Raw genomic sequence first — 26,296 nt, 5'->3', positions numbered from 1 at the left:
TTCCCCAGCCCCCCTCTATTTACCGCCATCATCAGCACGCGCGAGCTGTCACCAGGGCGCGAGACAACTGACGCGGCCACGCCCCCTACACTCCCATTGGCCCGCCTGCAGGAACCACGCCTCCGAGCCCGCCCCCCGAGCCCTGCATTGCGCCAACCGCGCAGCACTGGGCCGCGACCGAGGTACTCGCGCCCTCTCCGTGGGTTCGCGCCGGGGGCGCTAAGTTTAGGCTCCGCCACAAACGCGCGGCCGATTCGAGCAGGGCGTAAGGAGCGGCGGCGTACACCGGCGCTGAGAATCACCGGCCGGAAGTTTGGTTGAATCACAGGAAGGTAAACAAGGTTTACAGACAAAGAGCCTCTTAAAGGTACAGAGGCTAGGATCTGCCCCTCCTCTTTAAAAGGCCCGGGGTCCTCCCGGGACGCTTCTCGCCCCCTTCTCCATTCCTGGATTCCCCATACTCTTCGGCTCACCTCCAGCCTCTCCCGCCTCGGCAAGCACAGCTTTCCCCACTGCCCCGTCTGCTTTTGTTTTGTGGTCTTTAGAATCGCTCCGAGCCCCGGGGTTTCCGAGCCCCGGCGGCCAAAGTTACCGTCGGCTCCCGGAGGAGCGCTCCCGGGCTTAACTGGTGACCCAAGTGGGATTCCGAAGTCCGAGTGAAATCCCCGAAGTTGAGCGGAGACTGGGAGGTGGCCCCGGACTTGTAGAGTACCGAGGGAGACCGTGGGGAAGTTGCCAGCTTTACAAAAGGATCCCAATTAAGACAAATGCTGCTACCATCCGGCTAAGGCAGGTAAAGACTTCACGCTTTTTAATAATAATAATAAATAATAAACTGGTAACAGAACTAAACACGAATTATTAGCTACAGTGGTTCAAGGCTTCACCTATGTAAACATGAAATAGGGAAGTAAAGATGCCAGAGGGAGAGAAGGGAAACGACAATGCCTCATCGAAAAGATTTCCAAAGACAGCTAAACTTGTACATTTTTAAGAGTACACAAGAGAAGGCATGGAATGATAGGGTTTGGTCAGGGTTGGTCCTTTGGTTCAAGAGTTACATTAGATCCCTCCAAGACAAGAACTTAGCCCTCCCTTTGCCATAACGCTTGTTTTTGCCAGTCCTCGGGCATGAACTCTGGGCCTGGGCGCTGACCCTCAGCTCTTCAGCTCAAGGATAGTCCTCTACCACTTGAGCCACAGCGCCACTTCCGGCTTTTTCTGTTCATATATACTGAAGAATTGAAACCAGAGCTTCATGCATCTAAGCAAGTACTCTACCACGAAGCCACATTCCCAGCCCTGCCATAACGTTTTAAAATTTTCCTTTACTTCTGCACAGCATATTTACAATAAAACTTTTTTTTTAAAAAAATTCTCTTTAGGGGATTCCTGCATTGTAATTCCTTAATTATCTTTCTTCTCCCTTGCTCCCCAGTCTCACAAAAATTCCAGAAAAAGCCAGGCTGTGTCTTACTCAGTGTTAGTTCCCTACAAAGTGCTTGTGAGGATAGCAGTCCAGGGGAAAAGATTATTGGTTCTGTAAGCATGTTATTAGATCTGTGGTTCTCAAAAGCCTGGCCTGGAAGCCCTAGGGATCCCTGAGCCTCTCTAGGAAGTCTTGAAATCAACACTAAGGGTTATCTCTATTAGTGGATGTACTGACATATGCACTGATGATACAAAAGTAACAATGGGTAAAACTGCTGCTGTTCTGCACAAATCAAGGCAAACCAAGCAGCCTCCCCAGCCACAGCAAAACTGCCACTGTTTCACCTTGGCAAAACACTTTGAATATGCTTTGAATATGTTTTAAACGCTATTTTGTGAGAGAAATGGATGGATATGTGGATGCATACATAAAGCACTCCCAAGTACACCATTTCTCTTGGGGATTAAGTATGTGGGCAGTTTTTTTGAGTGTGGAGCTGGATTAACAGCCTTCCTAATGGAAGACCATTTTTACTTGAAAGAATGGCTAATAGACAACTGTGGTTATTATCTGACAGACATTTTCTTCAAAGTAAAAAAAAATTTTTTTTTTTGGGTCCGGTCGTGGGGCCTGAACTCTGGGCCTGGGCACTGTCCCTCAGCTCTTCAGCTCAAGGCTAGCAGTGCTCTACCACTTGAGCCACAGCACCACTTCCAGCTTTTTTCTTTTTGCTTATATGGTGCTGAGGAATCGAACCCAGGGCCTCAGGCATGCAAGGCAAGCGCTCTACCACTGAGCCAACTTCCCAGCCCTCTTCAAAGTAAAATTAACTCAAGCTTTTAAGCAAAATGTTTGAAAACTTGCATTTGCCACATTGAACATAATAGCTTCCTACTGCTTTCTTAAGACCAGTAGTGAAATTAACAATTATGATTTTATATTGCTTAATGAGTGTCAACATTTAGATCTCCAGTATTTTCTAAATGATTAAATGACATGATGCTAAGAAATCACACATCAACAAAATACAGTGTGCAAAATAAGCCATTGAGTATTAATATAATATGGGGGGTGTCTGGGAAGGTGGCTCAGTGGTAGAGCACTTGCCTTGCATGCATGAGGCCCTGGGTTCGATTCCTCAGCACCACATAAGCAAAAAGAAAAAATGCCGGAAGTGGCGCTGTGGCTCAAGTGGTAGAGCACTAGCCTTGAGCTGAAGAGCTGAGGGACAGCGACCAGGCCCAGAGTTCAGGCCCCACAACCGGACCCAATAAATAAATAGAAAAAAAGGCAGATGGTGCTAGGCACCAGTGGTTTATACCTGTAAACTGTTATTTAAATCCCAGTACAGGCACACATGATGCACAAGCACACACACCCCTGCAGTATAGTCATACTCCAATAGGAACTAACAAATTCCCTCATTAAGCACAATGCAATCTCCACAATCTGGGAGGGAAAGGACAGGTGAATTCCGTTGTGGTTTGGTTGGTTTGTCTCAGAGCCAGTAAGAAATAAACAGGGAAGGGAATTCCCTAAACAAGGTACCCAAAGCTGCATGGCCTCTGGGAAGGATGGTGTAAGGGAAATCCAAGTGCTGTAAAGACAGACTTGACAACGTTCTACCCAAAGGCAAAAACTCACATGGAGATCCCACCATCAAGGACTCACAGAGCAGACACCAAACCCCCAAGAGAGGCTCCAACTTATAATACTGTGGGCTCAGCTTTTCCACGTGCCCAATGGAACCTGCATGACAAATAGCATGCAGACAGTAACTGATGTGGAAAGGGAGGACGTAGCAAGGGAATCACAGGTCACATATCAACTATGAAGGTCAACTGTCTAGATATCTAGCCTTTTGGTTTCCTACATACTGAACAATCCATCAATCTATCCACATATCTATTATTGTGGTGCTGGAATTTGAACCTGGGGCCTTGAACATGCTGGACAAGCGTTCTACCACTTGAGCGATACCCTCAACCTCAGCACTAAAACTATCTTTATTTTGTACTTGAACTCTAGCATTCATGATATCTGACTCTATGTGCTTTTATTTATTTTTGACCAGTCATGGGGCCTGAATTCTGGGCCTTGGCACTGTCCCTTACCTCTTCAGCTCAAGGCTAGTGCTCTACCACTGGAGCCATAGTGCCACGTCTGGCTTTTTCTGCTTATGTGGTGCTAAAGAATCAAACCCAGGGCCTCATGCATGCAAGGCAAGTACTCTACCACTGAGCCATCTTCCCAGCCCTCTATGTGCTTTTAAATGATATGGGACCACTGTCCCTGATTTGACAATAGTACATGATGAAGAAGCTTCCAGCACAAAGTGAGAGATAAATGAGTTCATAAAATAGACATAAAGTGAAATGGATAAGTAGGTATGCCAATTCTATAACTAAATAAATTAATGAATAAATAAGGATCACTACTGCATGAACCGCACATTTGAACCAGAATGTGGATTCTAGGAAATCATATAATTTCCAACTATATGTATTTCTGTAGCTCATCTCCATGTGAAATTTGTTTTCTATCTGATCATGAAAGGTGACATACAAATAAACTCATAAAATATCTGGATAGACAGCACATACCTAGAAGTAAATTCCAGTTATGTCCACACACTGGGTTGTTTACTGCATTTTCCCCCCTTTCTCCTCTTCCTGATTTCACCCCACTCCTTTTGAGTACCTGGTTCCTGGTGTTTTATTTTTGCTGATTTTGACTTTGCCTTTCTAAGGAATTATACTATTTGAGAGCTCACTTGACCCTAACGTATTTCAGTTCATATGTCTGTATATGCCTGCCTACCACCAAACTTGGCTAGAGGAGCAATAGGTCAGAATGAGATGGGGTGATCAAGATAGATTGTATTAATAAATGCCTTCATTAAATGATAACTCCTTTGTATAGCTTAAATATTAAAAACTCAAAAAAATTATTATAACGGTGATGTACAGGGGGCTTAGTGGTAATGTGTTTGCCTAGCATGCATGAAGCCCTGGGTTTTCAGTTCCTCAGTACCACATACACAGAAAGTGCCAGAAGTGGTGCTGTGGCTCAAGTGTTGAGGGCTAGCTTTGAGCGAAAGAAGCTCAGGGATAGCGCCCGATGTACCGAGTTCAAGCCCCAGGACTGGGGGGAAAACGTGATGTACAGAAGGGTTAAGAACTCAAGTAATGACCATTGTTTCTTTTTGGACAATAAACCCCTTCTTTCATTCTGAAGCACTTGTATTTTAAGTTTCAATTTTTGATATCTGGATCACATGCTCATGTAGAACTTTTTTATTCCTTCCTTCCTTTTGGCAGGGGGGGATGAGATAATGGGGCTCATACTCTCAGCTTTCTTGTTCACAGCTGGTGCTCTACCTCTTACTCACAGCTAGTGCTCTACCACTAGAGCAACACCTCTCTGGCCCAATTTAGGTGGAAATTCTAACCACTCCCCTTACTCTCCAGAAATAGGAGAGAAAATGTTCAGTAGCCACTTCAGGCAAGGAGAAGGGGCTAGCTTCTTGGTATTTCTCCCAGCTGTGCCTGGCACCAATAATCAGGGAGAAAATGGAGTTGCTTGATGCTCAATAACTGAGGGAAGCCAGCAGGAGGCAGTAAGGGGACAGGAATCCCAAGGACAAGAGGAAAGTGTGGCTAGTGCAGAAATGGGTCCGTGGGTGCAAGACACAGACAAGATGAGAACAGTGGTTCTACCTCGTCGGAGTCTACCATTTGTGGGTGCCATCTGTGGTATAACTTAACATATCCCTTTAACATGACTAAAATAAACTAAAAACCTATCAATGAAATCCTCTCAACAACACTTCTATCATCTCTGCATCCTGAGTAGCTGAGATTATAGGAGTACACTACCACAAATGGAAGATGTGTGTTTTATTGTTTGTAAATGCTATCTAAAACATCTCAATTTTTAAAAAGCAAACAATAAGCAAGAAACAACAAAAGCAGGAGGAAGTGAAAATAAAAAGCACAAACTGGGAAGGCAAACTGAGGTTCTTGTCAGCCAAAGCTACAAAGGAAACATAATCAGTACCTAACTTCTGTTGCAGAAATCCTGTTGCTCCTCATTGTGATGCTTTCAATGTTCCTAAGACCACCTCTGTATTTCAAATGTTAGCCTGGCTGAACTTTTATGCAGTAGGAGTGGGGCAGGCCAGCAAGGCATACCCAACAAGTAGCTCCAAAACGCATAGGAGTCCTAGAGAGCTGTAGATCAGTGTTCTGACCCTACATTCTGAGTGCTTAGAGAGGCCTCAATGATAAGATTCAGGCACGGGGTACAGAACTGACTTCCCAGCACCACCAGTCCTCACCCAAGCTAAATCCTAAACAAATGTCTTTGTAACAGAGGTACTCACTACGTCCTCAGAATTCCACGTAGCCCATGTCACCAATTGGGGCCAGCATCCATATCCTCCATCTTTTAGTTACAGAAGCATTTGTATTTTAACTGGCCCATAGACCACTCATATTAAAAGCTTTACATTCCAGCATCTCTTTTGACCAGTGATTTTGGCAACCCCTGCATTCACTCTTTCCTCCTTTCTCCCCCAGTGGAACAAGGACATGGAGCCAGTGAGTCTACTTGAATCTTGTGATCTTGTGGGTAAGGACAATGTGTGTGGGTTTTTTTTTGGGGGGGAGGGGGAATTGACAATAAGACAGGTATACAACTGCTTCCTGATGATGCAGTAAAGTTAAATTTGCCCAGGAACAATCTGATTACCTCTGAACAACTATTAGGGAGAGAAAATGAATTACCTAGGAGGAGCTCCGGTCTTTAGTTCTCTTTCAGTAGTTAACCTGTGGCTTCATGTAAGTCACAATGAAAGCAGAAATGTCCAAAAGACATTCAAAGGACCCTGGCAACACCCTAAGAAAGTCAGTTCACAAATGACTTCAGCAAACTGGTCATTAAGTGAAAGGCGCCCAGCTGTGTCACCTCTTGACAAACTGCAGATGGGTCCTTGAGCAGAGGAGGGACTTCAGTACAAAATGGCCCACAAAAAGATCAAAGCATGATCACTGTAGCCTAGGCCAAGTCTTCAAGCTGAGGATACAGTTTTCTCTCTCTACTGCAAGGCCAGGATAACTCTGCCCTACCTTTTCCCCTGGCCGCAGGATTAAGTGTCTCCATTCTTCATAATTACCATTCCTCAGAACAGAACAAATCCAGTAAGGCATAAAGTAAAACAGATGTTGATGGGGGGACTGCATGTGGGAAACAGAGGAGGAGAGCCTGGAACCCTGGAACAAACACCATAGCTGGGAAGCAAAAGGAGAGAAGCCTCCATGTCTGCTCAGGGTTTGTGGGGACCAGAACCTAATTGTGCAGCACCTGTTCCTCCTGGGCAGTACCCCTGATAAGAGCTCAGCCAGAGTTTCCAGTCACTAACGAATCCCAGCCACAGGCACCTGCTGCTGCTTGCGGATCTTGTTGAAGAGTTCCATGTACTGGACCATGGTATCTGCTGGGCCATAGACTCCATCATGTCTGTTCCCAAACACGGCAGGAGCCGCTGGTGTGTGGCTGCCTAGAAAACTCTGGAGGAACTCGAGCAGCAAGCTCCAGCAGTCACTCGCCACTACACAGGGGCCATATTCCACCTGGGACCAAAAGCACAGAGAATGAGGGTGAGGATGAGTGCAAGGAAACCCAAAGACATATACTACCTATAGAATGCTGGTCTGCAGAAAATGTTCAAACACACTCCAGGGACTGAATGCACCCAGCACCATTCCTATTGCATCTGATACTCTCATCCTAGAGCTGTGCCAACCCACTGCCCTGTCCACAAGCTCCAGAGGCAGACGCAAGCTCCTTCTGATTAGCCCCACTATGCTGAACAGCAACTCACGGAGAGCTCAGGAAAAGTCTGAGAGACAGCAAAGTGACAAGTAGAAAATATGGAGAGTAGGAAATGGGTGAGGGAGAAGTTATAGCAAGCAGAGTGAACGCAGGAATCTCACAGTCTTTCCTGCCCGGGCTGGCGTAGAACCGCGATCCTCAGATCTCAGCCTCCTGAGTAGCTAGGATTACAGGTGTGAGCCACCAGCACCCAGCTAGGAGTTGTTTACTGGATCTAAGAGTCTCGTGGACTTTCCTGCCCAGGCTAGCTCCTTCTAAGTAGCTAGGATTACACGTGTAAACCATTGGCAACTGGCTTTCATACTTTTTTTGCGGGGGGTCTCGTCGTAGGGCCTGAACTCTAGGCCTGGGCGCTGTCCCTCAGCTCTTCAGCTCAAGGCTAGCGCTCTACCACTTGAGCCACAGTGCCACTTCCAACTTTTTCTTTTTGCTTATGTGGTGCTGAGGAATCGAACCCAGGGCCTCAGGCATGCAAGTGCTCTACCACTGAGCCACCTTCCCAGCCCCTGGCAACTGGCATATATGCCTCTTTTAAAACCAAACATGACTTTCAGTGTAGACCTATGTTAATCCTAAGAATTTCCAGCCAGTGTGGCCTACTACAGCTTTTCTCATAAACTTTCTCTGGAGAAACATCAGGGCAATTTCTCCACAAGGAAAAATAATTAAGGGAACAGCTGTGTGTGTGTATATATACACCAAAAGGATGGAAATGTGGGGACCTGCTGGGTGCCCAAGTGGGGGATGCACATTAAGCCAAGGACCATCACAAGCTAACAAGAGTTAGGAAATCTTGGCCCTGGAAGCTGAGCAGAAACTCCCACTAAGGTCCTTTTCTACTTGGGATTCTTCCCAGACACACTTTTCCCCAAGTATCCCTTTATAAAAGAAATAAATGTATGCATATGTATATATACGCACATTCGTTATTTTAGATTTTTGTTTGAGACAAGGTTTCATTAGGTAGCTCAGGCTGGCCTTGGACTTATAGTCCTCCAGAGTGCTGAGATTACAGGGGTACACCACTACACCTGGGCTCAGGTCTCTACTAAATACTGTTCCTCCAGGAAGCATCATAGCATGGAGTGATGCTCTCACCACTCAAATCCCCATAACCAACTGTGCGTCTTTCATGGTGTTTCTTAGACTAACTTGAAAAATAGTTGTGTATTTCAATTTTTCCTTTATTAAATGGTAAATTTTAAGGAGCCTTGCAAGTCTATGGTGTGTATGTGCATGAGACATTGTTTTAATCTCATACCATGTTGCACATATGGTAGGATTTTCACTGCTCCCAAGGCCAGTGATCACATTCCCTATCATTTTTATTATGTGCACTGTCAGATGCAAAGGTATAGCAAACTCTTTTTTTTTTTTTAAATCTTTATTCAATGGTTTGAAATTTAAACCTGTTTGATGTCCTTCCGTTTTTTTTCTTTTTGCTTATGTGATGCTGAGAATTGAACCCAGGGCCTCGTGCATGCAAGGCAAGCGCTCTACCACTGAGCCACCTTCCCAGCTCCATAGCAAACTCTTTTCTTCCATGAAAATGTATGTGAAAAGGAAAGGTATGTGTTTGCCCCACAACTCCAGAGGAGAGGCATGTGACCCAGGATTGAGAGCCCATATCCCAAACATCAGTCCTGTGTGTTCCAGTATTTGGGAAGGATGCATTGGAACTTATCTGCCCCCTTGACTCTCCCTTCCCTTTTCCGACAAGCCAGCCATCCTAAGCTTTCTATTTGCTATGAGCCTGCTTCCCTCTCCCTCCCTGGGCTAGAGCCTGAATGATTCAAGGAAGCCCAGATGCCCAGTGCCAGCAGTACACTTGGCTCCCAGTCCCCCAGGGTCTTACCTCCACAGAGATGCCCCGAGCACTGGGCCCCATTGCGACGGTGCCCACCTTCACCAGGAAGTCACAGTACTGGTAACGCGTGCCCCGGGTCTCAATCTTGCTGGCCTTGGCACTCTGGAAAAAGCCCTTGAGCTTCACCATCAGCACATCAAAGTTGGTGTCGGCGATAAGGCAAGGGCCGTTCTCAAAGAGGGCAAAGCAGCTCAGTGGGTACTCAGAGTTGTGCATCACGTACATCAGCTTCCCAGCCTGACCTGCAAGGGACAGGCGTCCTACTCACCATCAGGACTTTTGTCAACATATCCCAGGATAGAAGCAAGTGCACAGAACAAGGCCAGATGGCAATCTAGCATTATCTTCTCAGATTAGGATGAGAGGCCCCCTAGAAAGGATAGCCTTTTCCACAAAGGAAGGGAGAGAAGCAGCAGGCTAGACTGCATAGGCTAAAATCTACAAGGAAAAGGGGGAGAGGGCAGAAGCTGAGAGTTGACAATAGCTATGTTGGCTCATAGGCAGATGCTTAATTATGATGACAAACAGCTTGCACAGACTCCATACAATCTTTGACACATTATCGTACATTATGCATTAAGTAAAAATAAGGGATGGAAATGGAGCTCAGTGACAGAGCACTTACCTAGCATGAGTGAGGCCCTGAGTCCCATCCCCAACACCTGGGGGGCGGGGGGATAGAATAACAGCATTTTGGCATCCCTATCTACCCTGGCTACTTCCTTCATTTATATCCAGGAAACGTCTCACAGCTCAGGAAAGAGAGTCTGAGCATGAGGCTGGAAGAGTGAACAAGAGCCCAACTCTGGTTAGTTCAAATAGGTTGGCACTTCATTTGAAAGACAAAGGTGAACACCTGGAAAATTTTAAGAAGTCTGGCTCACCTGGGAATCAGCAGTACACTACCACAAAGAAAAATCAGGATCTAGGATCTAAAGCTCTAGTTTCAAGCATGATCTTTTACAATGGCTGAGTTTTCACATGCATTTGTTTTGTTTTGGGTCATGAGACTTGAACTCTGAGCCTAGGTGCTGTCCCTCAGCTCTTCAGCTCAAGGCTAGCACTCTACCACTGAGCCACCTTCCCAGCCCTGCATTTGCTTTTATTTACTCATTTATTTTGCAGTGCTGGGCAAAGAACCTAGACATGTGTATGCAGGCTATGGAGAAGGAAGGATCTGCCACACAGAAGGAAGACGACATTCTAACAGGTTAAGAGTAGAGCAATGGAAAGGAAGAAAAGGCAGAGGCAAGAGCAGGAACAGTGGGACTACCTTATGCTACATCAGCTAACACATGGCCCCGAAAATCAGCAGGCTCTTCACAGAATCTCTAACCCACATCACTCAGGCCCAGCTGCTAATTTATACCTCCAACCTTCTTCTAAATCCAGCTCAAAACATCATGCGTCAGAGTGCTTGCTTACCAAAGCATGAAGTCCCGAATTCAAACTATAGTACTGCCAAGGAGAACCATGGTTCAAAGCCAGCCACGGCAAGAGAGGCAATGAGACTCTTATCTCCAGTTAATCACCAAAAAAGCTAGAAGTAGATATGACTCAAGTGGTAGAACACTAACACTGAGTGTGAAAATGCTGGGATTACAGGAATATATCACATTTGCTGGAGGGTTTTGTTTGTGTGTGTGATTTTCGTTTGTTTGTTTTTGGTGTTGGGCCTGAGTGCTGTCCTGACCTTTTATGCTCAAGGCTAGTGCTCTAACTAATTTGAACCACCACACTATTTCTGGCTTTTTTTTGTTAATTGGAGATAAGAGTCTCATGGACTTTCCTGCCCAGGCTAGCTTTGAATTGTGATTCTCAGATCTCAGTGTCCTGAGTAGTTAAGGATTATAGGCATGAGCCACCAGTGCCTGGTGGAAAATTTTTTTTTTAATCTTAGAAGTTATTATTTGCACAACTGTGTAAAGCATCCAGAACCAGTGTTGCTATTGCTTTTTATTTTTCTGTCAGAACTAGTGTCTTGTGCTTGCTGCCACACCCCTAACATTGCTTTTTTCTTCTCTTTTAATCAGGCCTCAGAACTTGGGGTCAAATCACAGCCTCCTAAGTAGTGAGGGTTAAGAGGCATGAGCTACCAGTCCCTGGCACTTTCCAACCTTATTATAGAAGACTTGAAGAGATGAATGAGAAAACTGATTTCTTGGGGACAGTAATATATACAGGGGCTTGAAGCTAGATCTTCAGATTCTAATGTACTTCCCCCAAAATAGCTCGTGCTTCCCCCAAAATAGCTCTTTGCTATTATTATGTAACAACCTCATACAGTAGTTCTCAATGTTTCCCATGTACTGACTTACTTGTAAGTACTTTTTTTCTCCTTGTTCTGGTCTTGGGGCTTCAACTCAGAGCTTGAGTGCTGTTCCCTGAGCTTTTATGCTCAAGACTAGCGCTCTACCACTTGAGGCACAGCTCTACTTTTGTTTTTTTTGCTTGTTAAATACAGATAAGAGTCTCACAAACTTTCCTGTCCAATCTGGCTTTGATCCTCAGATCACAGCCTCCTGAGTAGCTAGGATTATATGCATGAGTAACAGGTGCCAGCTGTATGTATATATTTTATAGGTAAGATAACACCACCAGGAAAAACCCAGAAATAGATACCATGCCAAATAGAAGGAATTCATACAGGGGTTGGAAGAATGAAAAAACCAAACAGGATAATCAAGCAAAACAAGCAACAGTAACACAGACCAGGCTCTGGTGGCTCACACCTGTAATCCTAGCTACCCAGGAGGCTGAGATCTGAGGATCATGGTTAGAAGCCAGCCTAGACAGGGAAGTCCATGATACTCTTTATCTCCAAATAACCACCAGAAAACTAGAAGTGGTGCTGTGGCTTTAAGTGGTAGAGAGCTAGACTTGAGTGAAAAAGCTCAGGGACATTGCCCAGGCCCTGAGTTCAAGACCCACTGCCAACAACAACAAACAAAAAACAAGACAGTAACAGGAAACTCTGCCACCCCTAGGGCTGGAAAGACAAAGAAAAGATGTACTGATCAGATCCAGGGATGAGGGATGCCTAGCAAGAGCCAGATCCAAGGAGACCAGCCAAGACTAGAGAGACTACCCAAAGCAGGAGAGGAATACTATGGTCTTCCTTTCTCCTATCTAACCCCACTCCAGTGCTTTGCACTGACCATAGGTAACCACAAGGAGGCTTGGAAAATATAGTTTTCAAGGGAAGTACACAAAACACAAACAATAAGGAAATTTCTGGATATGTGTAGCATCTGGTTCTGGTGATGGTATCAGAAGGGAATGTCCAAACTGATTAACAACATGTATTCATTAAGGCCAGAGATGGTAGATCATGCCTGTAACTGTAGCTACTCAGTAGGCAGGAAGATCTCCTGTTCCAGGCCACTCCAGGCAAAAGTGATTGAAAATCTATTTCAAAAATAAAAGCTAGGTGGACTGGGAAGATAGCTCAGTGGTAGAGTGCCTGCCTTGCATGCATAAGGCCCTGGGTTCCATTCTTCAGCACCACATAAGCAGAAATACTGTGGCTCAAATGGTAGAGTGCTAGCCTTGAGCTGAAGAGCTGAGGGACAGCGCCCAGGCCCAGAGTTCAGGCCCCATGACCCGCAAAAAAAAAAAAAAAGATAGCAATCAATAAAAAGTAGCACATGCCCATCACCCCAGCTATGTAGGAAGAATGAGAGGATTGCAGTCCAGGCCAGCCTGGGATTAAAAAAAATAATAATAAGAATCTGAAAAATAATTAAAATAATAAGGGCTTGAGGCATGGCTAAAGTGATAGAATGCCTGCCTACCCAGTATAAGGCCCTGAATTCAAATTCTGGTACTACAGAAGCAGGGGAGGGTATAGTTCAGTTGTAGAATGCTTATCTTTCATGCAGGAGGCCCTATATTCAATCTTCAGTACTGCCTTCAAACAAAGAAACAAAATTGCTATTAAAAAAATGTTTACTTGCGGGCTGGGAAGGTGGCTCAGTGGTAGAGCGCTTGCCTTGCATGCATGAGGCCCTGGGTTCAATTCCCCAGCACCACATAAGCAAAAAGACAAAAAGCCGGAAGTGGTGCTGTGGCTCAAGTGGTACAGTGCTCACCTTGAGCTGAAGAGCTAAGGGACAGCACCCAGGCCCAGAGTTCAGGCCCCACGCCTGGACCCCCCCAAAAAAAAAAAATGTTTACTTGCCTGTGCTGGTGGCTGAGGCCTGTAATCCTAGCTACTCAGGAGGCTGAGATTTGAGGATCAAAACCAGCCTGGGGGCGGGGTGTAGCTGAGGAGGTGGGAGGGAAGGGATGGTAGGGGGAAAACAAAGGAGGAGGCAACAATGCTGGATAAGAAATGTACTCATTAGTGGTGCTGTAGCTCAAGTGGTAGAGCGCTTGCCTTGAGCTGAAGAGCTGAGGGACAGCACCAAGGCCCAGAGTTCAAGCCCCACCACCGACAAAAAAAAAAAAAAAAGAAGCTCAGGGACAATGCGCAGGCCCTGACTTCAAGTCCCAGGACTGGCCAAAAAAAGAATTACACATGTTTTTGGGGCTGCGAAGATGGCTCAGTGGTAGAGTGCTTGCCTTGCATGCCTGAGGCCCTGGGTTCGATTCCTTAGCACCACATAAGCAAAAAAGAAAAAAGCCGGAGGTGTGCTAGCCTTGAGCTGAAGAGCTGAGGGACAGCGCCCAGGCCCAGAGTTCAGGCCCCACTACCGGACCCAAAAAAAAAAAAAAAGAAATGTACTCATTACCTTGCTCATATAACTGTAACCCCTCTGTACAGTATTTTCACAATAAAAAACTTACAAAAACAAAAAAATAAAATAAAAGCCAGGGCTGGGAAGGTGGCTCAGTGGTAGAGTGCTTCCCTTGCATGCATGAAGCCCTGGGTTTGATTCCTCAGTACCACATAAACAGAAAAAGCCTGAAGTGACGCTGTGGCTCAAGTGGTAGAGCATTAGCCTTGACTAAAGAACTAAGGGACAGTGCCCAGGCCCTGAGTTCAGGCCCCAAGACTGTAAAAACCAACAACAACAACAATCCCTCCCACCCCCACACACACAAAGAAAACAAAAATAAAAGTTAGTGAGTGGCTCAAGGGGTAGAGCACTCCCAAAGCACTCCCAGTATCACCATCAGCACCAAGAGAAAGAAAGGGGGGGCGAGGGAGGGGGGGGGCGGAGGATGTATCCATTAACCCATTAAATGCGTAAAATTTACAATTGTGTGTAATGGCACTCACACACCAAGTGGTCAACCAAGGCTATCTAATGGCTTTAAGGCCAGCCTGAGTTACACAGTGAGATTCTGTAATGCCTCTCTACCATGTGAAATACCCTCCGTTCCATTCTCAGCACTGAAAAATACAAAAATGTTCAAGCAGCTGGGCATCTGTAACCCTAGCTACTCAGGAGGCAGAGATCTAAGGATTGAGGTTCAAAACCAGCCCGGGCAGAAAAGTCCATAAGACTCTTATCTTCGATTAACCACCAGAAAACCAGAAATGGCACTGTGGCTCAAAGTGGTAGAGTACTAGCTTTGAGCTGAAGAGCTCAGGGACAGCACCCAGGCCCAGAGTTCAAGCCCCATAACTAAAAAAAAAAAAAAAGTTCAAGCCACAACATTTAAAACAGCCCCCAGTCTAAGAGATGTTGGATCAAAAATGGATGAATTCAGAAAGATGTCCTACCACATACTTGAGAATATTAACACTGTTAGCAGAAAAGCACAAATGGAACTCCAAGCCAGGTTCCAGTCAGCCCCCAGAGCCATCTACTGACCTTGACTGCCCAGAGTAGCAGCAGCCGTATGGTAAGTCTCACAGTCCACACAAAATGTTCCTTGCTTTTCTGCCCCAAGCATCTCCAGCTTCCGGGTGAGGAGCTCCACTGTTTGTTGGACACTCTTGCCCTCAGCCACAGGCATCTGGGACACACTGGAAAGAAGAGCACCAAGTCAACAGGGTCCAGAGACACTACCCATATACTGACTGAGCCACTTGCTTTCCCACAAAATGACAACTCAGCAGGTCCAGGAGTTTCCTTAGGCAACACTAACACTTGATCCCACCCCTTAAACCTAAGAAAATAAGAGGCAGAATATCTCCCACTGAGGCAGTAAGCGTCCTGTCACACCAAGTTGAGGGTTGGCAGGTGAGCCAACATTCATATACAGATGATAGCCTGTGGGCTGAGCTCTCAGTGATGTGGAATTAGACAGTGAAAAAGGAATTCCTTCATAATGCTTTCAATTCTATATTCATATGTCAAGAAAAAAGTAGATCGCCTTGAGCTGAAGAGCTGAGGGACAGCACTCAGGCCCAGAGTTCAAGCCCCACGACCGACCAAAAAAAAAAAAAAAATATATATATATATATAAAAAAGAAAAAAGTAGAAGTTTGGGGCTACTATGTTTGGGGTTTTTTTGTCAGTTGTGGGTCTTGAACTCTGGGCCTCGCCACTGTCCTGAGCTCTTCAGCCCAAGGTGAGAACTCTACCACTTGAGCCTGAATGCCACTTCCAGTTTTCTGGGGGTTTATTGGAGGTAAGAGCCTCACAGACTTTCCAGTCCAGGCTAGCTTTGAACCATGATCCTCAGATCTTCGCCTCCTGAGTAGCTAGGATTACAGACCACTGACACCCAGCTGTTTTGTTGGGTTGTTTTTTGTTTTTTTTTTTAACTCTTTGAACTTGAGCTGTCTAGTAGAGAGCCACAAGCTACAGGAGGCTAGTGGATAATTTCCTAAACAAGGATAATACAGAGAACATTCTCTACCATCAAAGAACAAAGAACCCTAAGGAACAAAGAGAAAAGCAGGGAGTCATAGTCCTTAAGAGTGAGCAGAGGGGCTGGAAAGGTGGCTCAGTGATAGATTGCCTCACATGCCTGAGGCCCTGGGTTTGATTTCTCAGCACCACATAAACAGAAGACGCTGGAAGTGGTGCTGTGGCTGAAGTGGTAGAGTGCTAGCCTTGAGCTGAAGAGCTGAGGCCCAGAGTTCAAGCCCCGCGACTGACAAGTAATAATAATAATAACAATAATAATAATAGAAATGATATTTAGAAGAATTTAATCAAAAAGTAGAAAAAAATATTTCCAAGGTTTCCTCCTATGGTGAGGCTTTCTACTTGGAATGGTAAGTTAACACACCAACTATGCACCAGGAGAAGCCTAATGCTTTCAGATGAACTAAGTGTTCAAATCTTGCAAACAATCTCTTCCTTTCTTATCTCCTCTCCCATCTCTCCTCTCCCCCTTTCCTCTGTCTCTTCCCCAAGATCTTAAAGTGACCAAACTGGAACCCGAGAGCTTTAAGTGCACGTGCTAGCTCTAAGAAGGAACAAGCAAAGCGTTTTCTTAAAAAAGAAGGAGGAGGAAGAGGCGGAGGCTGGGAAGGTGACTCAGTGGTAGAGCGCTTGCCTTGCATGCATGAAGCCCTGGGTTCAATTCCTCACTACCATATAAACAGAAAAAGCCGGAAGTGGCGCTAGGGCACAAGTGGTAGAGTGCTAGCCTTGAGCACAAGAAGCTCAGGGACAGCGCCCAGGCCATGAGTTCAAGCCCCAGGACTGGCAATAATAATAATAATACCCTGTATTCCCACTGCCTATTCCGCCTCCCCCCTTTACCTCTGTCGACAGCTAAGTCCGAGCTGGGAGGTCCTATGTGCCCCTCACTACAAGTACTATAGCCACAGGGGTTGAAAGATGTACTAAGAAAAAGGGCAGAGGGTACAGAAGCACTGCAGAGGTGCCGGGGAAGACGCTCGCCCCGCCGCCGCCTTCCCGAAGCGTATCCACAAGGAACAGGCCTGGAGAAGGCGCAGCCCGCTCCAGGTCCGCGCCCGGGGGACGGCCCGTGGACCTCGATCCTCTCCTCCGCCCGGGACACTCCAGACTCGGACGGCCCTGCAGGACCTCCAGACCCGCCCTACAGAGGCCATGGCCGTCTTACCAAGTGACTCCCATGGCGTCGGCCCGGGAAGGAGGCAGGAAGAGGGACGCGGCGCTGTCCGACAGCCACAACCACAGAAACCGGGTACCAACCGTAGTCTCCGGAGAGCACGCCGGAAGTACGTAAAAACGAAGCGCCCGGTAGCGGCGCCCACGGGATGGGGCGTGTCTGGGCACTCCTTTGATGACGCGCTAGTCTACGTCATCGTCAAGGCTCCGCCCCTGTTTTGACTGGGCCTAAGGCCCGGATTTGTGAAATTCGAAGAGCGTGACTCCAATCGCCACCACTTAGAGAAGCCGACTTGAAAAATAACGAGTTTATCTGGGAGCTCCGGGAGGCCAGCTTCTGGACTCCCGAGCCTTCTGAAGGGCGGGTCGACGCGTGCTGCACTTCCGGCCTCCTGACAGTAGGTGGCGTGGTGGTCTCGACATGGCCTCTTGAGCACGCGAGTTACTGCGCAAGCGCACTCTGGGCCTTTCGCCACCGGCCCCCCCCTCCCCCCACGTGTGAACTGTCTCCGTAGTTTTTTCGGGGGGAAAAAGATGCCCAAGTTTAAAGCGGCCCGAGGGGCCGGGAATCAGGAGAAGCATGCGCCCCTGGCCGAGCAGATCCTGGCCGGGGACGCAGTGCGCGCCGGGACCCGGGAAAAGCGTCGAGGTCGCGGGACTGAAGAGGAGGAAGAGTACGTGGGGCCCCGGCTGACCCGACGGATCCTGCAGCAAGCCCGGCGGCAGCAGGAGGAGCTCGAGGCGGAGCATGGAGCCGGGGACCGGCCGGCCAGGCCGCGGAAGCGCGCCACGCGGCTGGGTGAGTGCCGGGGCGGCGCCTCGTGCTCGGTGTCTGTCCCTCAGCCCGGCGCCAGGGGCTCGCGCCTGTAATCCCAGCTGCTCAGAAAGCTCAAGTCCGAGCATCGCGGTTCGAAGACCGTGAGAATCGATCTCTAATTAACCACCCCAAAGCCGGAAGCGGAGCTGTGGCTCAAGTGGTGGAGCGCTAGCCTTGAGTACGAAAACCCAGACGTGCGGCACCCTGGCTCTGAATTCAAGCCCTGGTGCCGGCACGCGCGCGCGCGCACACAGTCCGTCGGGAGACTCGTTTGGAATTACAAGAAGGGCACATTACACTAATTTTGTAAGTGTATGTGGAATACCCGTTGTGCTTTGCACTCTGCTAGGAATTTGGATGGGTAAATTCAGACAGGTGTCTTGACTGTAGAACCAGAAGTGTAGCGAGGAGAGACACAGACAAATAGAATAATACACTCGTTAGATAAAGCCACATATTCCTGGTTACAATGGCATTCATCTTAGAGGTCAGTGTCAGGCTTCCAGGTTTTTTTTGTTTTGTTTGGTTTGGTCATTCGTGGGTCTTGAACTCTGGGCCTGGGTGCTGTCCCTCAGCTCTTCAGCTCAAGGCCAGCGCTCTACCACTTGAGCCACAGTGCCACTTCCGGTTTCCTGGTGGTTAATTGGAGATGAGAGTCTCACAGACTTTCTTGCCCGGGCTGGTTTTGAACCGCAATCCTCAGATCTCAGCTTCCTGAGCAGCTACAAGCCTGAGCCACTGGTGCCTGACTGGATTTTTTTTTTGATCTTCAAAGCTGAGACTTGGAAAGCCATTATGGAGTGTTCAGATCTGGGAAAGAAAGGAAAGGAGAGTGGAAGGAAATGGAGGAGAAAAGGGGAAAGGAAACAGGGCCAGATGGAGAAAAGCGAAGTCAGCCTGGAGAGCCTCCCAGGCTAAATAGTGGAGTTCGGGTTCCAACTGGCCCAGACAGAAAAGCTTAAACAAAAAAAATTTTTTTGGGGGGAGGGGTCTAGTCGTGGGCCTTGAACTCTGGGCCTAGGCGCTGTCCCTCAGCTCTTCAGCTCAAGGCTAGGGCTCTACCACCACTTGAGCCACAGCGCCACTTCCGGTTTTTTCTTTTTGCTTATGTGGTGCTGAGGAATTGAACCCAGGGCCTTAGGCATGCAAGGCAAGCACTCTACCACTGAGCCACCTTCCCAGCCCACAAATATATTTTTTTTTAAAGGGCTGGGAAGGTGGCTCAGTGGTAGAGTGCCTGCCTTGCTTGCATGAGGCTCTGGGTTCGATTCCTCAGCACCGCATAAGCAAAAAGACAAAAGCCGGAAGTTGTGCTGTGGCTCAAGTGGTAAGAGCGCTAGCCTTGAGCTGAAGAGCTCAGGGACAGCGCCCAGGCCCAGAGGTTAACGGCCCCACGACCGACAAAAAAAAAAGCCCAGCATATTTTTTGTTACTAGGATTTGAACCCAGCACCTCACACTTGGATAGGCACTTTACCACTTGAGCTGTGTTCCAGCCCCTTTCTGCTTTATTTTTCAGATAGGATCTTGCACTTTTTACCTGGGTCCAGCCTCATACTTTGAGTCTCCTACCTATGCCTCCATTATAACCAGAATTGTTGGCATATGCCTCACCTTTATTGAGATGGGGTCTCACTAATTTTTGGGCAGGCTGGCCTCGAACTGTAATCCTCCCAGTAGCCTCCTCCCAAGTAGCTTATGGATGTGCCCCTCCACACCCACCATTTGGCCACTTCTGATTTTTCATACCCAAGAGATGCTCATAACCAGTTCGGAGTTGTTAACTTAGATCTGGGACAGACTCCTCTTGCACTCAGACTGTCCATTCACAGCCTAATTACATTCTACCCATCCTCTTATGCCCATGCTACTCACTTTGGCCCAGGATCCAGACCATCCAGCTGTGGGCAGATCAGCATTTCTGTGCATCATTGTCCCCTCTGGAACTGGGTGTAATGATGGCTGCAGATGTTGAGGTTATCGAGGTTAACCAGGTGGCACGTGCGATGTAGAACTGTTCCTACTACATAACTGAGGGTGGTGATATGTTACCATTATTCATTGCTATCTCATTATTTCATATGTTCCATTTTGCTTCTCAAGCAAGATTGCAAGCTCCTGGGGACAGGAAGATAGTCTGTATGTGCCCATCTTTTTCTTTGCACACATCTATATTATACTGCATGGCTAAAAATTAAATTGAATGTGGAAAATGCACTGTACAACTTGTAGTAGGGATGGGAAGGGGGAAGTGGGGAAAGCAGAGGAAGGGTTGACATTGTCTAAAAAGAAACATTCACCATCTGATGGTAACCATCTATACAACACCTTAACAACAACAATAAAATTCTACTGAAAAAAATTAAATTGGGAATTGGAAGCCAGTGGCCCACACCTAAAATCCTATCTACTCAGGAGGCTGAGATCTGAGGTTCGAAGCCAGCTCAGGTAGGAACATCTTTAAGACTCTTACCTCCAATTAATCAGCAGCAAATGGGAAGTGGTAGAGCACTAGCCTTGAGCAAAAGAGCTCAGGATGGCACCCAGGTCCCAAGTTCAAGCTCCACAACCAACAATAAAAACAAAAAAATGAAGCTAGGAAAATGGCTTAGTGGTAGAGTGCTTGTCTAGCATGCAGGAGCCCTGGGTTCAAGTCCTTAATACCACATAAACAAAAAAGTCTGGAAATGGTGCTGTGGCTCAAGTGGTAGAGTGCTAGCCTTGAGCAAAAGAAGCTCAGGAATGGTGCCCAGGCTCTGAGTTCAAGCTCCAGGACTGGCAACAACACCAACAAAATTGACCCAGAAGCCCTTGTGTCACTCCTAGCCATTCTCATCCCTTCATCTTCCCTCCTCCAGGGCCGGGATTGCCACAGGATGGATCGGATGAGGAAGATGAGGAGTGGCCTACCCTGGAAAAGGCAGCCAAAATGTCTGGGATGAGCCACCAAGCCGAGGTGGTTGTAGACCCGGAGGACGAACGTGCCATGGAAATGTTCATGAACAAGAACCCTCCAGTCAGGTAGGCCTGGGAATTCAGCCAGTGCCCTTGCCCACCTTCCCTTCCTCACCTCCGCAAAGCGTCTGAGCATTGCTAGTTGTAGGGAACCACATTGGCCAAATTGGACCTTCCCATCCTCAGAGGGAAGGGCCCAGATTCTCTGGGGAAACAGCTGTAGTTGAAGACTCTCCAGGACAAAAAGTTATCGAGACTCCATCTGATCGGTGTTTCCAGCTACTCTGGGAGCATAAGTAGGAAACTCACAGTTTTGAGAGAGGCCTGGGCAAAAAACATGAAAACCTGTCTGAAAAAAAAACTACTGCAAGCCAGGCGCCGGTGGCTCACGCCTGTAATCCTAGCTACTCAGGAGGCTGAGATCTGAGGATCGTGGTTCAAAGCCAGCCCGGGCAGGAAAGACCGTGAGACTCCTATCTCCAATAAACCACTAGAAAACCAGAAGTGGCGTTGTAGCTCAAGTGGTAGAGTGCTCGCCTTGAGCTGAAGAGGTGAGGGACAGCGCCCAGGCCCAGAGTTCAATCCCCATGACCAACAACAACAACAAAAAAAACTACTGCAAGAAGGGCTAGAGGCATGGCTCAGATGGTAATGTGCCTGCCTAGGCAGCACAGGATCTTGGGTTCAAACCCTAGTGGCTCCAAGAAGAGCTTTACACGCTTCCATCCCTCCCACCCCACCCACCCACACAAATGTGAGTTCTTAGCCTCCTGAGCCTGCGTTCCCAAGTCTGTATAAGGGGAATAAAAACACCTCTCATAATGTCACGTATGTGTCACACGAACTACATAAAGTAGTGTCTGGGGAGTCCCAAACTCGGTGCCTCCCAACACTTAAAGCAGCGCTGGGGACTGAACCCTGGGTCTCAGTAGTGCTGAGCAGGTAGCACCCGGAGGGGGTTTCCAGTGCACATTGGCAGCCTGGGACCACAGCCCAGAGCAATGGCGGCCCCGCACTGTACGGTGGGACTGTGTGGTGCGTCCTGCTGAAAGAGGCTGAGGAGAATACAACTGCTCTTAGGAAGACTGCCACAGGTTTTTAATAAATAACGAAGCTGCTTGAACCCGGGCACCCTAGACAGTGCAGAGCGGAGACTTGTGATTGGAACGATGTCCCCTCTGCCAGCTCAGGGTGGGTATATCTCTAGCTGGCATTCCCTGCCTACAGAGTCCTTAAGTTAACCATGGGGGGTGGGCAACACTTGAGGGAAACTGAGGCATGGTCATAGGCCCAAAGTTATAACAGAGTGGGAAAGCCAGGATTTAAACCTGAGCAAGCTGACTTCTTAACCTCTGCTGGCTGCCAGCTTTGTCCTAAACCAAACAACTCAGGACCTTTTGCTCTCTGCAGCCATTTGTGGTGGGTGGACAGACACGGTGGGCCGAGGCTACTTGCTCTCAAGGATTGTGGCTAGCATCCCAAGCCTCCTGGGCAGTGACCATCGCTCCCTCCCTGTCCCGCTCAGGCGCACCCTGGCAGACATCATCATGGAGAAACTGACCGAGAAGCAGACGGAGGTGGAGACGGTTATGTCGGAGGTGTCAGGCTTCCCCATGCCACAGCTGGACCCCCGGGTCCTGGAGGTCTACAGAGGGGTCCGAGAGGTACGCGCAGGGAGGGCAGCCAGGGTGACATACCTGTACAGGGGTGCCAGGCTCAAGACATGGGTCCCCCGACCGGTGTCAGATAACATGACGGCTGGGGAGGAAGGAGGCAGAGATTGCGGGTTCAGATTCCTGCCCTGCCTGCAGAGGCCGAGGGTAAAGACACTGAACTCTGATCCTCAGGAGAAAGGATAGTTACGCGGTGCCCGTGCTGCGGGGAACCTGGTGGGTGGTGAGTGCCGACGGTGGCGAAGGTGCCTGAGCTTGCCGCCCCTTCCCGTGCGCATGCTCAGGTCCTGTCTAAGTACCGCAGCGGGAAGCTGCCCAAGGCTTTCAAGATCATCCCTGCACTCTCCAACTGGGAGCAGATCCTCTACGTCACAGAGCCTGAGGCCTGGACTGCGGCCGCCATGTACCAAGCCACCAGGTAGTGAACATGGGTTCAGATGGCTGCTCTGCAGGGGAGGCGTGGGGTGCCCAGCTCTCGCAGCTTTTACTATCAAATTGGAGCTGTGGTCAAAGCTCTCTCCTAGCACCATTCACAGCTCTGCTGCCTTCAGCCTGGGTGCCAAGACCCAGTTGGCAGCCCCTTGAGTGAACCTCTAGGGAAAAGCTATGGCTATTGAGACATACAGAGTGGCCTCAGAAGTACGTGGCTCCGCCGGGCGCTGGTGGCTCACGCCTGTAATCCTAGCTACTCAGGAGGCTGAGATCTGAGGATCGCGGTTCAAAGCCAGCCCGGGCAGGAGAGACCATGAGACTCCTATCTCCAATAAACCACCAGAAAACCGGAAGTGGCGCTGTAGCTCAAGTGGTAGAGTGCTCACCTTGAGCTGAAGAGAACAGGGACAGAGTTCAAGCCCCACGACCGACAAAAAAAAAAAAAGAAGTACGTGGCTCTCCAGGCAGGCTCAAGTCCCTCATGACAGCAGAGTAGAGGAGACCCATGATTTTGGGGGGGGAGGGTGGAGAAACAGCTGAGGAAAACCAAAGATTTGGCTGGAGGGTGTGGCTATGGAGCACAGGACTTACCTAGCACACTAGAAACCCTAACATTTAAAACATGCATGCCCACTGGGCACCCGTGGCTCATGCCTGTAATCCTAACTACTCAGGAGGCTGAGATCTGAGGGTCACAGTTCAAAGCCAGCCCGGGCAGGAAAGACCATGAGACTCCTATCTCCAATAAACCACCAGAAAACCGGAAGTGGCGCTGTGGCTCAAGTGGTAGAGCGCTCACCTTGAGCTGAAGAGAACAGGGACAGAGTTCAAGCCCCACGACCGACAAAAAAAAAAAAAAAGAAGTACGTGGCTCTCCAGGCAGGCTCAAGTCCCTCATGACAGCAGAGTAGAGGAGACCCATGATTTTGGGGGGGGAGGGTGGAGAAACAGCTGAGGAAAACCAAAGATTTGGCTGGAGGGTGTGGCTATGGAGCACAGGACTTACCTAGCACACTAGAAACCCTAACATTTAAAACATGCATGCCCACTGGGCACCCGTGGCTCATGCCTGTAATCCTAACTACTCAGGAGGCTGAGATCTGAGGATCGCGGTTCAAAGCCAGCCCGGGCAGGAGAGACCATGAGACTCCTATCTCCAATAAACCACCAGAAAACCGGAAGTGGCGCTGTGGCTCAAGTGGTAGAGCGCTCACCTTGAGCTGAAGAGAACAGGGACAGAGTTCAAGCCCCACGACCGACCAAGAAACAAAAACATTCCTCACAGAAAAAAACACCCTATTTGGGGGCATCCTGTTGCCTCTCCTGTGCCTCTCTAAGCCGGCCTGGGGCAGGCACACAGCTCCCACAACTCCTCCCTACCTTTGGGTCAAATCCTGCACCCTCCACAGTGACATTTAAAATGCCAGGTGGAGACTTATTCTGTGACTTGGCAACTCCCACCCCACTAGGATTTTTGCCTCTAACCTGAAGGAACGCATGGCCCAGCGCTTCTACAACCTCGTCCTGCTGCCCCGGGTGCGAGATGACATAGCCGAATACAAGCGCCTCAACTTCCACCTCTACATGGCACTCAAGAAGGCCCTGTTCAAGCCAGGAGCCTGGTTCAAAGGTGAGAGCCCAGAGGCCAGGGAGGAAGGAGAGCGAGGCGCTGTCCTCCACGGGTCATTGAGACACATCTGACTTGGGCGTGGCTGGCTGTCTCTTGGGCAAGCATTCCCAGGAGGGTCCCTGGGGTGTCTGGACCTCCTGCGTCTCAGCTCAGACTACAAGTGACTGCTCTCTGGCCCTGCCCAGGAATCCTGATCCCACTGTGTGAATCGGGCACATGTACGCTGCGGGAAGCCATCATCGTGGGAAGCATCATCAGCAAGTGCTCCATCCCAGTCCTGCACTCCAGGTGAGTGTCACGGGTGGGGTGAGGGGTTAGCTGGCAGGACTTGAGCATGGGGGACAGAGGGGGGGAAAACTATGCATGCTCTGAGTTAAGGTGTCATCACACCATTAGAATGCAAGAATAAGATACCCAGAGCCTAGCATGTAGTACGTGCTCAGTAAATGGCTGAGTGAGTGACGGTATGGGGACCTGGGAGAAAGTAAGGACTGCTTGTAGTCCCAGTCAGAGGCAGGAGTGGAGCAGGTGTATGTGGAGATGGAGGCTGGCATGCGGGAGTACAGTGAGGTTGCCTGAGTGAGGAGACACTTCTGATGGGCCCCTGGGGAACACCGTAGTGAAGGGCCGGCAGAGGGCCAGGAGACTCAGGATTGCCCCCTCCTCCCCTCTTCCTGCAGTGCGGCCATGCTGAAAATTGCTGAGATGGAATACAGCGGTGCCAACAGCATCTTCCTGCGACTGCTGCTGGATAAGAAGTACGCGCTGCCCTACCGCGTGCTGGACGCGCTTGTCTTCCACTTCCTGGGCTTCCGGACAGAGAAGCGCCAGCTGCCTGTGCTCTGGCACCAGTGTCTCCTGACATTGGCCCAGCGCTACAAGGCAGACCTGGCCTCAGACCAGAAAGAGGCCCTCTTAGAACTGCTCCGACTGCAGCCTCATCCACAGCTATCCCCCGAAATCAGGCGTGAGCTTCAGGGCGCAGTCCCCCGAGACGTGGAGGATGTCCCTGTCACCATGGACTGAGAAGCGTCACTGTCCTGGTCCAAGAGGCGTGAGGGGGAGGGGGGAACGGCACCAGAACTTCTTGGTGGCCAAGGATGACACTAGCTCCCAGGTTCGTGACAGGACCTTGGGGGCATCTGTGGCTCCTATGCCCTTGGTCCCCTCCCTGTACTCCACGTGACTGGCTCCTAGTAGACCTTGGTGCCTGCTCATTTCTGGAACCTGACTTGAGGCTCCACACGCCAGCTAGATCTTGAGTACTTCCTCTCCAGCTGTGCTGCTGGCCACTAGGATGTAGATTAAACAAAGGAAGGTATTTATTGAACCTCTGTGCCTTGTGTAGTCATGGGGACCTTTCTACTTCCCTCTGGCTGCAGATGGGGGTTGATCTTCCTATTCTTGTCTCAGGAGGCCCCCCACCCCTTGAGCTCCAAGTTCCTTTCTCCAGGCTGTTTCCTTACCTTTTTGGTACTCGCGACCCTAGGGCTACTTGGGCAGTGCCTTCCTGTCTGAAAAGGACTCCGGCTGAGGCAGCCTGCACAAGAAAGGACTGCCCCTGCCCCCGCCCCCAGACAGGCAGGAAACAGGAACAGTTGGGTCTAGGTTAGCACCACACAGGTCTCTTCCTAGCTTTCTGGCAAGGAAAGC

At 48.8% G+C, this 26,296-nt stretch overlaps 2 protein-coding genes and 1 long non-coding RNA gene across 4 annotated transcripts; 2 read left to right on the top strand and 1 right to left on the bottom strand.

The window, feature by feature from the left end:
• Positions 1-5,379: 5,379 nt before the first annotated feature.
• Positions 5,380-13,172, top strand: LOC105987839. Its single transcript, XR_001175175.1, has 3 exons — positions 5,380-5,666; positions 6,070-6,077; positions 13,162-13,172. It is a non-coding gene; the product is annotated as an uncharacterized LOC105987839 (long non-coding RNA).
• Med20 (mediator complex subunit 20) lies at positions 6,085-17,227 on the bottom strand. Of its 2 annotated transcripts, none has more exons than XM_013019256.1 (4): positions 17,130-17,227; positions 14,957-15,111; positions 9,183-9,454; positions 6,085-7,065 (listed from the first exon to the last, which is right to left on the bottom strand). In XM_013019256.1, the coding sequence occupies exons 1-4, from the start codon at positions 17,141-17,143 to the stop codon at positions 6,850-6,852; spliced, it is 657 nt and encodes a 218-aa protein (XP_012874710.1). In that variant the 5' UTR covers positions 17,144-17,227; the 3' UTR covers positions 6,085-6,849. The 2 variants fall into 2 exon arrangements, with proteins under 2 accessions (XP_012874710.1, XP_012874711.1); XM_013019257.1 differs by having other exon boundaries at positions 9,183-9,436.
• A 406-nt stretch (positions 17,228-17,633) lies between these two features.
• Bysl (bystin-like) lies at positions 17,634-25,973 on the top strand. Its single transcript, XM_013019042.1, has 7 exons — positions 17,634-17,936; positions 20,812-20,974; positions 22,434-22,572; positions 22,866-22,999; positions 24,483-24,643; positions 24,829-24,931; positions 25,324-25,973. Exons 1-7 carry the CDS (start codon positions 17,672-17,674, stop codon positions 25,667-25,669), a joined length of 1,311 nt encoding a protein of 436 aa, XP_012874496.1. The 5' UTR covers positions 17,634-17,671; the 3' UTR covers positions 25,670-25,973.
• The last annotated feature ends 323 nt before the right edge of the window (positions 25,974-26,296 follow it).

The sequence above is a fragment of the Dipodomys ordii genome, unplaced genomic scaffold (genome assembly GCF_000151885.1).
Source record: "Dipodomys ordii isolate 6190 unplaced genomic scaffold, Dord_2.0 Scaffold44, whole genome shotgun sequence".
NCBI lineage: Eukaryota > Metazoa > Chordata > Mammalia > Rodentia > Heteromyidae > Dipodomys > Dipodomys ordii.
Note: the sequence above shows the minus strand (reverse complement) of the source record. Positions and strands in the feature narration are given on the sequence as shown.

What these genes read in the sequence shown, in the direction of transcription:
- Med20 (XM_013019256.1), bottom strand. An exon ending in TGCTACTCTGGGCAGTCAAG is followed by an intron (nt 9,455 to 14,956) that starts GTCAGTAGATGG and finishes GATGGTGAGTAG; the next exon opens with GACGCCTGTCCCTTGCAGGT. An exon ending in CTCGGGGCATCTCTGTGGAG is followed by an intron (nt 7,066 to 9,182) that starts GTAAGACCCTGG and finishes TTTTGGTCCCAG; the next exon opens with GTGGAATATGGCCCCTGTGT.
- Bysl (XM_013019042.1), top strand. Translation starts at nt 17,672, where the DNA reads ATGCCCAAGTTTAAAGCGGCCCGAGGGGCCGGGAATCAGGAGAAGCAT. An exon ending in TCTACAGAGGGGTCCGAGAG is followed by an intron (nt 22,573 to 22,865) that starts GTACGCGCAGGG and finishes GCGCATGCTCAG; the next exon opens with GTCCTGTCTAAGTACCGCAG. An exon ending in GCCAGGAGCCTGGTTCAAAG is followed by an intron (nt 24,644 to 24,828) that starts GTGAGAGCCCAG and finishes GGCCCTGCCCAG; the next exon opens with GAATCCTGATCCCACTGTGT.